Source organism: Perca fluviatilis, chromosome 8, assembly GCF_010015445.1.
Source record: "Perca fluviatilis chromosome 8, GENO_Pfluv_1.0, whole genome shotgun sequence".
Lineage (NCBI taxonomy): Eukaryota > Metazoa > Chordata > Actinopteri > Perciformes > Percidae > Perca > Perca fluviatilis.
In genome coordinates, this window is record NC_053119.1 from 6,841,608 (window position 1) to 6,853,333 (window position 11,726).

An 11,726-nucleotide genomic window follows, 5' to 3' on the forward strand; every position below is an offset into this window, starting at 1 on the left:
AGGCCGGGAACCGCCTCTATCTTTCAATCCAAAATGGACAGCATAGGAACAAGCACATTTTATGGAAAGATAAGAGATGAGTCAAATATTGTTTGTCTATGGTTTTGTTACTATGATAATCATATATTTTCTTGTTCATTAAGGTGTTAGGAATCATATATTGAGTTCTGATAGCAACTACATTATGTATCTTTTGAAAAATTTGCCATTTTATGAATGTCAATTATAGTGGACATCAGGACTATCTTCATGTAAATAATGACTCCACAACTACCAAATTTGTCTGTTTTCGTAATCAAATGATCCTGTTGTCCACTACAGTGGACATCCTGTAAATAAGATGGTTTTTTTTAACCTTAAACAGGTAGGGAATCACAAAAAATATGATTAGGAAAAACAAAATTTTCCTCGGTTCTCAGGAGGATACAGTCAATTGTTTTTACACACGTTGTTTCTATAGAGAGCACTTCCATGTGTATGCGGCGACACCGTGTGGCCACTACCAACAATATGACCAACAACAAAGATGGTTGATATATGCCAACGTCATTTTAAACAGGCGCCTCGGGGACAGCTACCAGCAGCCAGGGGTCCTTCCATCGTCAACACCGGAACTGCACGTGAACAGTAAGTAAAACAGTTTCTTAATGCTTAATAAAGAATGTTAAAATGACGAAACATACTATTGTTTTATATGTAGAGTTTAGTTAAAGTGTGTATATATTTAACCCAGAGACATTACCGCGCTAACGTCATGAAATATGAAGTTTCTTGTGCACTCTAAGCCAAACCCCGTTTAAAAAGTGAATTAGATCAAGTTAACGGGTCTTCAGCACGATAACATTGTTTACGAATTCATAACCAAATGCATTTTTAGATTCACCAAGAGGTGCTCCGTAATTCGGCTAATAAAGAATAAACCAAATGTCAAACCTTTTTAGTAAAATCTTGACTTTCTTAGTCGGTTCACACAGCACGGTTTAACGTTTTTGTTTTTGGTTGGAACAGACGGACTGATATTGATAGTGGACACAGGTAAGGCTTTAAAGGTATTTGGTAATGTTGGAAGTACTATTTGCATTGACCAATACACAAGAAATAATAATTTACAATACAATAATGGTAAAAAATAGTTTGTTTATCACAACGTGTCATCACATCATTGCAGAGATTCCACTAAAACAAAACCAGTATGTATATTGTATGTGTATATAATATATGGTATATTGTGTCTGTCTGTCTGTCTGTCTGTGTGTGTGTCTCTGTCTGTCTTTCTCTCTCTTTCTGTTTGTGTGTGTGTGTGTGTGTGTGTGTGTGTGTGTGTGTGGTTTTTCCAAACTGAGGGGTCCGAGGTCAGCATGGGTCGCTCCTCCAAAGACAAGCGGGACATTTACTACCGTCTGGCCAAAGAGGAGGGCTGGAGAGCGAGGAGCGCCTTCAAGCTGCTGCAGCTCGACCACGAGTTCAACCTGTTCACAGGTGAGACCCGCAGGACGCCTGATGGGCTCCACACACCTAAATATCCCGCCTACATTACGCCCTCCTGGAGAGGGTATGAACTACAGATGGTCCGATACCATTTTTTGCGTCCTGATACCGATTCGATACCTGAACTTGTGTTTGTGTGCCAACACTGAGTACTGATCCAATACCAGTGTGTTGTATATTTAATTATGTTTTAACTGCTGTGTACTACTACCCCTGTATGGATGTGATACGATTTCTATCTTTGTTGTCAGAGTTATACTAGGGCTGGGCAATATATCGATATCGTGATATGAGACTAGATATCGTCTTAGATTTTGGATATCGTAATATCGTGATGTGACGTAAGGGTCTTTTCCTGGTTTTAAAGGCTGCATTACAGTAAAGTGATGTACTTTTCTGAACACACCAGACTGTTCTAGCTGTTCTGTTATTTGCCTTTACCCACTTAGACATTATATCCACATTACTGATGGTTATTTATCTAAAATCCAAGTGTGAAGATATTTTGTCAAAGCACCAATTGTCAACCCTAGAATATTGCCGCAGTATTGATATTGAGGTATTTGGTCAAGAATATCGTGATATCTGATTTTCTCCATATCGCCCAGCCCTAGGTTCAACTTTTTGTGAAACAAGAACAAACACAAACAATGAGCCCCACATTACTAACTTTCTTTTGTTATCCAGTTTGACAGCCAGTCATAATGGAAAAAGAACTTAAATAAACAACTTTAAAGTAGATTTTCTTCGGGGCTAAATGCTGAATGGTATCAGATCGGTGGATAAACTCCAGTACTTTCCGATACAAGCATTTAGGCAGTTTCGGAGGCTTTTCCGATACTTGTATTATTATCATCGGAACATCTCTAGTACAAACTGAGTCGGGTTCTGCCTCTATGGACCCTTTGGGCGCCTGTCTCTGACTGTATTCTTCTGCTGTCTTTAAATAAATGGCTGATTTGACATTAATTTATGTTTTTTTTTCTGCCTTAGGTGTGAATCGAGCAGTTGATCTGTGTGCAGCTCCTGGCAGCTGGAGTCAGGTCCTCAGTCGGAAACTCAGGTTTTACTTTTTTTTTTTTTTTTTTAATAAACATACAGTCACCTAGAAAGAAACTAAATGGAACAGTATTGAACGAATACCAATAGTGAACTGATTGATTGTTTTTCCACTCAGAGGGCAGGAGGAGAAGGCTGAGACGGGGGAGGAGGTGAAGATCGTGGCGGTGGACCTGCAGGCCATGGCTCCTCTGCCCGGAGTCACTCAGATCCAAGGAGACATCACCAAGGTGACGACACCATGAATCTGATCATGTGACTCTAATCGCCCTTTTTCCACTGCAGGAATTAACAAAACGTAACTTGTAACCACCGTTGCTGGCTCCTCTTTTATGCCACTTTGGCAGGGGCGGGGCTAGAAGGGGGGGCACGGGGCGGGGCTAGAAGGGGGGGCACGGGGCGGGGCTGGAAGGGGGTCATGCGGTGGCATATAGAACCACACAATCCAGAGAACAAACACAATTACAACTACTGCTGATGCGTTCTAATGTGCGTCTATGCACCTTTACCTGTGTCTACTGTGTGCGATACTTGGGTTATGTTTTTGTCATGCCATCAACCTGCCAGTTGTCATGGAATAGCACTGGAATAGTGGTTGTGTCATTTTACTTGTCTATGCCTATGTCTTTCTTGTTGTATCTGCATTTGTTGTAGTGTTGTAGTGTATCTATTGTTTTTAAGCCATCAACCTGCTAGGGGCTGCAGATGAAAATTAGCCTGTGTGGCTAAATCTGGATACATGTTGGACTCTGTACTCTTCATTAATGTGTGTTGTCCCTTTTTAAATAAAGAAATAATTGAAAGGAGAAAAAAAACAAAAAACATCCTGTTGCAACTGTAAGGAGCAGGACAACCAATCCTTTTAAAAAGTTGTTGGTGTTTGTCCCGCTGTCGTCTGATTAATGACGTAAATCTGACTCGTCCCGGGTTGGAAAACACAAGAAGAAGTGCGTCAGTGCTTGGCATGACCTGTTTCTTCTTCTTCTTAGGTGTCGACGGCTCAGGAGATCATCCGTCACTTTGAGGGTCAGCCGGCCGACCTGGTGGTGTGTGACGGCGCTCCAGACGGTGAGATGCTCACTTCCTGTCTGTCCTCACCAGGGGCACGTTCAATCTCAAAACGGTGTGCACCGTTTTGCGAAGGTTTCCGGGTTCCCCCCGTTTCAGTTTTAAAAAAAACGTGTTGCTACGTTTTGTTGAGGCTGAATGTGGCCCTTTTATAAAAAAATAAAAAATAAAAAAATACAGCTGTCTGTAGTTATTTCCTGTTCTGTTTCCATAGTGACCGGGCTCCATGACGTGGACGAGTACATCCAGGCTCAGCTCCTATTGGCCGTGAGTACAGAGGTGTGTTCTGAGTTCACCTGTCGGTCTGTGATGTCATACTCACACCTGTTTTGTCTCGCAGGCGCTGAACATCACAACTCACGTCCTGAAACCCGGAGGGACGTTTGTGGCCAAGGTGAGTCCAACTTTTATTCATAGGATTTATTAATAATCCATTTTGTAATGTTACGTTAATGTTATTCAGTATTAAATCTAGTTTTGACTCATTCGAAGCTGCAGCCTGTTAGCTTAGCTTAGCACAAAGAATGGAAACCGATGGACACCTATCGGCACCTCTAAAAGCTCACTAATTAACACATTATACCTTGTTTGTTTGTCCAAACACCAAACTCATTGGCCTAAAAAACACATCCTGGATGAGGCCGTGTTCAGACAGCCTGCGTTGGCCAACCGATGGTCCGGTCAAAATGCAGGTCTTTCCATTCCTTGTTGAATGGGGCTAATGCGTTTAGGCTGCAGCGGGGGTTGCCGCTTGTGAGAGCGTCCTGATCTGGCGAGCTCCAGTTTTGCACTCGCGGATCAGTCTGGCATCTTGAGATAGAGAAAATTTGGAGCCGTTCGCCAAACGACCGACCAATCAGCGTTGGTTTTGAGGCAGGTTTAGGTGTGGCCCAACGAGAAGCGACTGTTCAGTCTAAACAACGTGGCGGCTTCCACGGAGGAGATGAGCGTAGCTATCGCGCAAGTTTTATCCGAATTAGAAAGTATTCCTTCATTGAAAGAAGAGCAAAAAAACGGCACTGGACGCTTTTCTCGGAGGAAAAGATGTTTTTGCTCTTCTCCCGACTGGTTTCAGCAAGAGTTTGATCTGATTGGTTGATTTGGCCCGTCTTTCGCCGACATAGGTGGTGATAGACAGATGGTTTATCCAATCAGCTAACCAGTATCTCGCCCCTTCCCAAAAGTTCTCCAACGGAAAGTTCCCAGATGGATATGCCGAGCAAATGCGAAGCGATCCATCTGGCGGAGTCAGGTTAGGTTGCCGCCGGGGGGGATAGGCAAAAAAACTCATTACCCGATGTGAGTCGAGTGCAGATGTGAGTTGCGCATGCTCAGACTTAAACGCTTTACGGCATAACGTGTCATACTGACATTTGTGAAATCCATAAAATAATAAACAGAAGATGGAAATCATTTCAAAAACGTTTTTAGCCATCTATGACTGTTAGATTGCTAACGTTAGCTCAAAACGCCATTCACGTGACAGCCTTTGTTGTGTGTGATTGCTAACTTGTAGCCAGCAGTGAACCAACTTCGTCACGTAGGTCCATTTTTACTGTATTGACATTACAGAAGTCTCTCGTTGGCAGGTTCTTGTCGGCTACTCGTCGCAGAGCGACGCATGCGCAACTCACATCTGCACTCGGCTCACATCGGGCAGTGACAGCGGTGTGAGAGTCCCGTACAGGAAACGGGAAACATCGCTGCCTCTGTCGCTGCCACAAGAAAGTTTAAAACCACTATGAGCTTAAAAAAAAAAAAAAACGAAACACAAGCACTGAACTGGCCGGGAGTTTGTGTAACCGGTGAATGTCTCCTGCAACAACAAAGCACTCGCTCTGTCTCGCCCGTCTCTTTTCTTTCTCTCTCTCCTGTGAAATAAAGCTGCCTTCAAGTGCGTTCGGAAAAGTCGAGATCTCTAAACCATCTGACGGAAAGCAGTAATTGGGAAATATAAAGTCTACTTGTGTTTTGTTGGGTTGTTTTAAGAACCCAACAGGACGTCACACAAACGGGCCGTTTCATCGACACTACCCCTCCCCGACAAATTGCCGGATCGTTTTTTTTTTTGGTCTGAATGCCCCGTAACTCCCACGGTAACAGTAGTTTAATGCAGTGGTGCATTGTGGGCTGAGGTAACGCTGTGTCTCACTGTATTTTCCCCTCGTGTCTCAGATCTTCAGAGGTAAAGACGTGACCCTGCTGTACTCCCAGCTGAAGATCTTCTTCAGCAGCGTGACCTGTGCCAAGCCTCGCAGCAGCAGGAACTCTAGCATTGGTGAGCCACCCCCATAATTTGAAGTCAAAGTCCAAACAGAGTTGACCACATTAATTTGCATCTGGGTGTGTGGTGTTAGCTTGAACTCTGTTGACAGAGTACTTACAGTATCTGTCTGTCTGTCTGTCTGTCTGTCTGTGTGCAGAGGCCTTCGTGGTGTGTCAGAATTACTCTCCTCCTGAAGGTTACGTCCCCAACATGTCCAACCCTCTGCTGGATCATTCCTACGGTAACTATGAGCCTTTTCGCTGTGTGTGTGTGTGCTCTGGATATCCGATCTGATCTGGATCAGGAAAACCCAACGCGTGAACGCAGTCAGAACAGAATCACGATGCCCCTGGGAGATAGGAGCACTTCTTCCCTTCAGTCAGACGGCGCTGCTTAACTAATTTCTCTATTTGAAAGCTGTTCTAATAATGCAAACAAGTGTGTCATGGTTAGAAAAAATCCTTAAAACAAGCATAAAAAAAAATCATATTCTTTGATATTATTTATTTTTTTTTTTTTATACTTGATCTTTTAGTTACCTATTCGGTCTTTAAATTGTCTAAAGAAAAGGGAAATATGTCATTTAAAGTCACGATACCCAGCTCTAGTCGCAGCCTTTCGCGATGTGTATATTACGCCAGTTGATATCGCGATGACGATAATTTTTATTTATTGTGCAGCCCTATTAGCAATCTCATTTCTTATTTCAAAAAGCTTGCATATGGGTAGTCTCTGTTTCCGTAGATGAAATCTGAATGGGATCGGTCTTTAGTTCCCCTGCGTGCCCTGCTCCTGCTTCCCCTCAGTGTGTTCTGGTCTCTGTCCTCCAGATGTGGACTTCAACCAGTTAGAGGGTCCGAACCGTGTCATCGTTCCCTTCCTGGCGTGCGGTGACCTCAGCGCCTTCGACTCAGACAGGACCTACCCTCTGCAGGTGACCAGACACAGGTTTATCTTCACGGAGTTAAACTGAAACATTGTTCTTACATTAAAACAAGACTGGTTCAATCATTTTTAGTAATCTAATAATTGTGCTTATTTACAGTATTATAATTAAGGTATTTTACTGGATTTTTAGGGAGATGATTAATAGACAAATGAATTGATTGTGATATCAATTCTTTTTGTTAGGAGTTTTAAAGGGGTTTAAAAGGGTTTTTAAGGTGTAAAAATGCCTCCTAATTTTCAATTGCATGAAAACTATTCTAATCAATTCATTTATCCGTTAATTAACCCCAAATGTTTCAGCTCCTTCTGTAAATGTCCTGTCACTTTTAAAAGATGGATGAAGCCAGCAATGTAACGTGTTCCATGTCTGAAAAGGACTTAGAGAGAGAGTTTGGATTTTTTTAAGTGTGGTTGTATGAGTTACTTACCCATAGTCAATGTATTACTAGTCTCACAATGCCAGACCTTCCTCCACAGCGCTGCGGAGGAGGGTCTGGCTAGTCCACACAGCATTCCGGTATGGGAGAAAAACGTGCTCTGGTTTATTGGCATTTCTTTAAACCAATCACAATCGTCTTGGGCGGCGCTAAGCGATGGACGGAGCAACGGTGCCTCTGCAAAATAGCCTCGGGAAGGAACTTGTTTTGGTGGAACGTGTACGTTCAAAGTTGTTTTATTCGTGCGACAGAAAACTCAGATTGGACAGATAGTCAGGCTAGCTGTCTGGATTTACCCTGCAGAGATCTGAAGAGCAGTTGACCATAGTCCTCAGAAATCCACCGGAGTTTAAAGTGCTCATATTAGGCTTTTTGGCTTTTTCCCTTTCCTTTATTGTGTTATATATCTTTTTTGTGCATGTTATAGGTTTACAAAGGGAAAAAGCCCAAAGTCCACCCCAAAGGGACTTTCCATCTCCAACAGAAAACACTGTTCTCTAATGGCTCCAAACAGCTCTATTGTAGTCCAGCCTTTACTTCAGAGACAAACGTACGTCACTTTGTGACACACCTTATAATGCTCGCCTAGCTGCTAGCATGGCACGCTCTAATACTCTGCTTCTGACTGGCTAGTAGTCCTTACCTAGCTACTGCACATGTGCGACTCCGAACAAAGATGGAACAGAAGTGAGATGTCTCACTCTGTAGCTAAAACAGAGAGCTCAACACACAGGGTGAAAAGAGGAGCTGCAGCAATGTGCAGTACAACAAACATATGGTGTTTTCTGAAAATTAAACCTATTGTGTTACAACCTCTAAATACAGTTATGAACCTGAAAATGAGCGTAATATGAGCACTTCAAAATGCCAACACACAGAAAGCGGCAGGTGACCGACATCCAGCCTAAAAGAGGAACATCTAGCGGAATTTCCAGCGGCACCTAAACAATCCCGGAAATGAAATGTTGTCGATATAGACCAGTGTGTTACCTACAGTAGATGACAGTCGGCCCACTCCCAGTTTAGAGAGGCAGGCAGGAGTTCTGACACGGAAGCTAAGCAATGTCCTGCTGTGGACGGGGGCAGCAGATAAACACTGAAAGAAAGGCCCATCTAAAATAATGATTATCAATTTATTTGTATGCTATATTTAGAATCTTTTCACCGCTTTTCCTTGCTGTCAAGACAGCCCTTTCTAATAGGGGACTTAGCCGTTATATCCGTCTATGCTTACTTCAAAAGTCACCAGACCAGTTTAAAACCCTTAAAGTGCCCATATTATGAAAAAATCACTTTTTCTGGGATTTGGGGTGTTCTTTTGTGTCTCTGGTGCTTCCACACACATACAAACTTTGAAAAAAATCCATCCATGCTGTTCTGAGTGAGATACGGTTTCTGAATGTGTCCTGCCTTCAGTCTCCTAGTGAGCTGGTCAAAATCGGCTCGGACTGTGACGTCACAGTCCGAAATGAGCTGGCTAACCACAACCATTAGCTCGTTAGCATGCTAACCGTTAGCATTAGCATGCTAACGCTAATGCTAACGCTAGCATGCTACGTCGTTCTCAATAGCAAAGCACTGCTACAACACACACAAGTTCACCATAATCTACAAAAGAACTACTTACATGTGCGCCCTCGTTTAGAAGAAGTCTCCCAGCTAATCCTGCCTTGTAACTGACCAAAGTTGGAGAAACAGGCTTTCTTTTACTGTCTCTAGAGTTAGCTAGCTGACATGCTCTACATCTGAACTACTGAGCATGTGCGAGTGCAATCAAAGATAGTACAGAAGAAGAAGAAAAGAGGTCTCACTCTGTAGCTAAAACAGAAACCAGGTGAAAAGAGGATCTGCAGCAGTGAGAGAGAGCTGTGCAGTACAACAACAATATGGTGTTTTTTGAAAATTAAACCATGTAAACCTATTCTGGTACAACCTTAAAATACAGTTATGAACCTGAAAATGAGCATAATATGGGCGCTTTAAGTCACACAACAAAAATAAACTAACCAATCAAGGCAGCGGTAGACCAGCAACTTCCGTGTTCTGCGAGGTAAAATTATGTTTTTGTCAGAGGGAGTCTGGTGGCTTTGAAGAGAGCATAGATAACGTATTCGGTTCTCTGTTGGAAATGGCTGTGTAACAGCAAGGTAAAGGAGCGAAAAAATTATAAATAGCGTACACTTAAACTAACAATGATGTGTTACCGGTGGCTATAATACATTTATCTGCTGCCCCCGTCCACAGCAGGACATTGCTTAGCTTCCGTGTCGGTACTCCTGCCTGCTTCTCCAAACTGGGGGCGTGCCCACCACCATCTACTGTAGGCAACACACTGACTATGGAGACGTAGCTCATACAACCACACTTCAAAATATCTGAACTATCCCTTTAAGAATCCCTTGGATTTGTCAGATACTTCTAACTAATATGTGAATTAAGGAGAAAGTAATGTATCAGTAATGTTTCTCAAATTAAAGGATCTCTAGCTACCAAACACCTTGATGTCGATTAAAGTGTTTGGTGTGTTTTCAGGGGTAAATTACAGATAAAGGGTATTTTAAGATTTATTATAATATAATATAATATAATATATATTGTATTTTTTTTTCTTCAACCACAATCTCACACCCGTTGACGGTTTTCTTTCTTCAGCTGGATGCTGGTAAACAGTACCAGTACACGCCCCCCACCCAGCCGCCCATACGCCCCCCCTACCAGCAGGCTTGCCACCTCCGCAAAAACAACCTGCTGTCCAAAGAGGACGCTCTGTCCAACCGTCCCAACCAGAGCCAAGACGAGACGGATCCACCGGCCGAGTCCACCTGATTCATCTGACAGCTGCGGATTGGTGGGGAAAAGAAGCCGAGTTATCATTAAAGCAACACCAAATCACTTTTTCTCTTCGGTCACCCTACAGGTTGGAAGCGGAATTGTCCATTGTAGTTTCTTATGTCTCATCCGAACTACAGATCCGCTACCCGATCTGGCAAACTTGCATAGCGCGGTTATAGCCGATAGAGAGCCGCAAAGTGAATGCAGAAGTGCCATTCACCCTGTTACGAGTTGATGAACCACTGAAACGATTTTGGAAACATTATTTTAAGGTACAAAATAATCTTTGGTGTTGCTTCAAAAGGGACGGTCTGGCATTTTGGAAAAAGTCAATTATTTTCTGTCTGATAAGAAGATGGATACCACTTTAATTTCTGAACAGTGCTAGGTCCAGAGCATGATTAGGCTAGCTAGCTTAGCACAAAGACTGGAGGCAGGACGAAACTACATGTAGATGTTGAATAGTTTCCTCCTGCCTCCAGTCATTATGCTAAGCTAGGTTAAACATGCTCTGACTGATTGCTGTACTGGATGTTTTTCCAATCAAAGGATACGTTTTTACTGTTTTGTCTGATTTTATGTGGAGTCTTTTGTGACTGATTCTCCACTGAGGAATTGTAAACCTTTTAAAACAAAATAAAGTCATTTCTTGGAGGCAAACCAAGACTGTGGTTAACATGGATTGTATTTTAATTAATTCAAATCTGAGTTATGTTTTTTTTTGTCTCTTACTACTGTAGATGTTTATGGTTGTGCTAGTTTTAACGCCTTTATAAACTGTTGGGTAGTGTAATCTACAGCAATGCATCATATTCTATAAGACCATCATATGTTTGTAGCATCGCTGTCCTGTGAGAACCACGTATCTCTAAAACGTTTTACAACTTTTCATGGTGTCAGAAAAACCGCCCTGTTTTCAGCTTTGTGACGATGCATTTTCCAGCTGATCCAAGAGGCTTTTTTTAAAGACATTATTTTGTATTTATATTTTTTACATTTTATATTTTTAGGAGAATTTCTATTAACACATTAAGGAGCACATCCTTCAGTTTATCTCAAAACATCTGGAGATACATGGTTTTCACTGGACAGGAAGGGGATGGAAACTGTCATCTGAAAAGTAAATAAAGCTGTCAGACAAATGTAATGGAGTAAAAAAAGTACAATATTTACCTCTCCGATGCAGCTATATAGTGCAGTTGAAGTAAGGTTATAAAGTTGCATAAAATTAAAATGCTCACGTACCTCTAATTACATTCTGCTGCTAGTAGCGGCAAGTATTTATTTTATTTCATTATTTCAGGACAATGCACATTTGATAAACATGTACAGCAGTACACGTAAAAGTGCCAGATTGTAGCCCAAAGGCTAATTTCCATCTGTAGTCCATTTGGCAGGTAGAAATTACAATAAAAAGGACAAAAGAGTAACATTAGTAACATTTGCTATATATAAAACTGAGTAAACAGGACAATTCATTAGTAAATGTTAAAACTGACACAACATACATATGCTCTACTGGAAAACTGCAAAAGATCCTTCAACGCACCAAATAACCAAGTAACGTTCCTACGTGTACCGTGGCTGTATTAAGAGAACTTGTTACTCTCATAGACTGTTAATAATAT

At 42.0% G+C, this 11,726-nt stretch overlaps 1 protein-coding gene across 2 annotated transcripts; it reads left to right on the forward strand.

Annotated features, from left to right (window-relative positions):
- The first annotated feature begins 213 nt into the window (after nt 1-213).
- On the forward strand, nt 214-10,774 carry ftsj1 (FtsJ RNA 2'-O-methyltransferase 1). Of its 2 annotated transcripts, XM_039809796.1 has the most exons (12): nt 214-627; nt 1,009-1,035; nt 1,344-1,479; nt 2,482-2,551; nt 2,666-2,777; nt 3,537-3,615; nt 3,830-3,882; nt 3,956-4,009; nt 5,791-5,893; nt 6,039-6,122; nt 6,712-6,815; nt 9,919-10,774. In XM_039809796.1, the coding sequence occupies exons 3-12, from the start codon at nt 1,359-1,361 to the stop codon at nt 10,090-10,092; spliced, it is 954 nt and encodes a 317-aa protein (XP_039665730.1). In that variant the 5' UTR covers nt 214-627; nt 1,009-1,035; nt 1,344-1,358; the 3' UTR covers nt 10,093-10,774. The 2 variants fall into 2 exon arrangements, with proteins under 2 accessions (XP_039665730.1, XP_039665729.1); XM_039809795.1 differs by lacking the exon at nt 1,009-1,035 and having other exon boundaries at nt 216-627.
- The last annotated feature ends 952 nt before the right edge of the window (nt 10,775-11,726 follow it).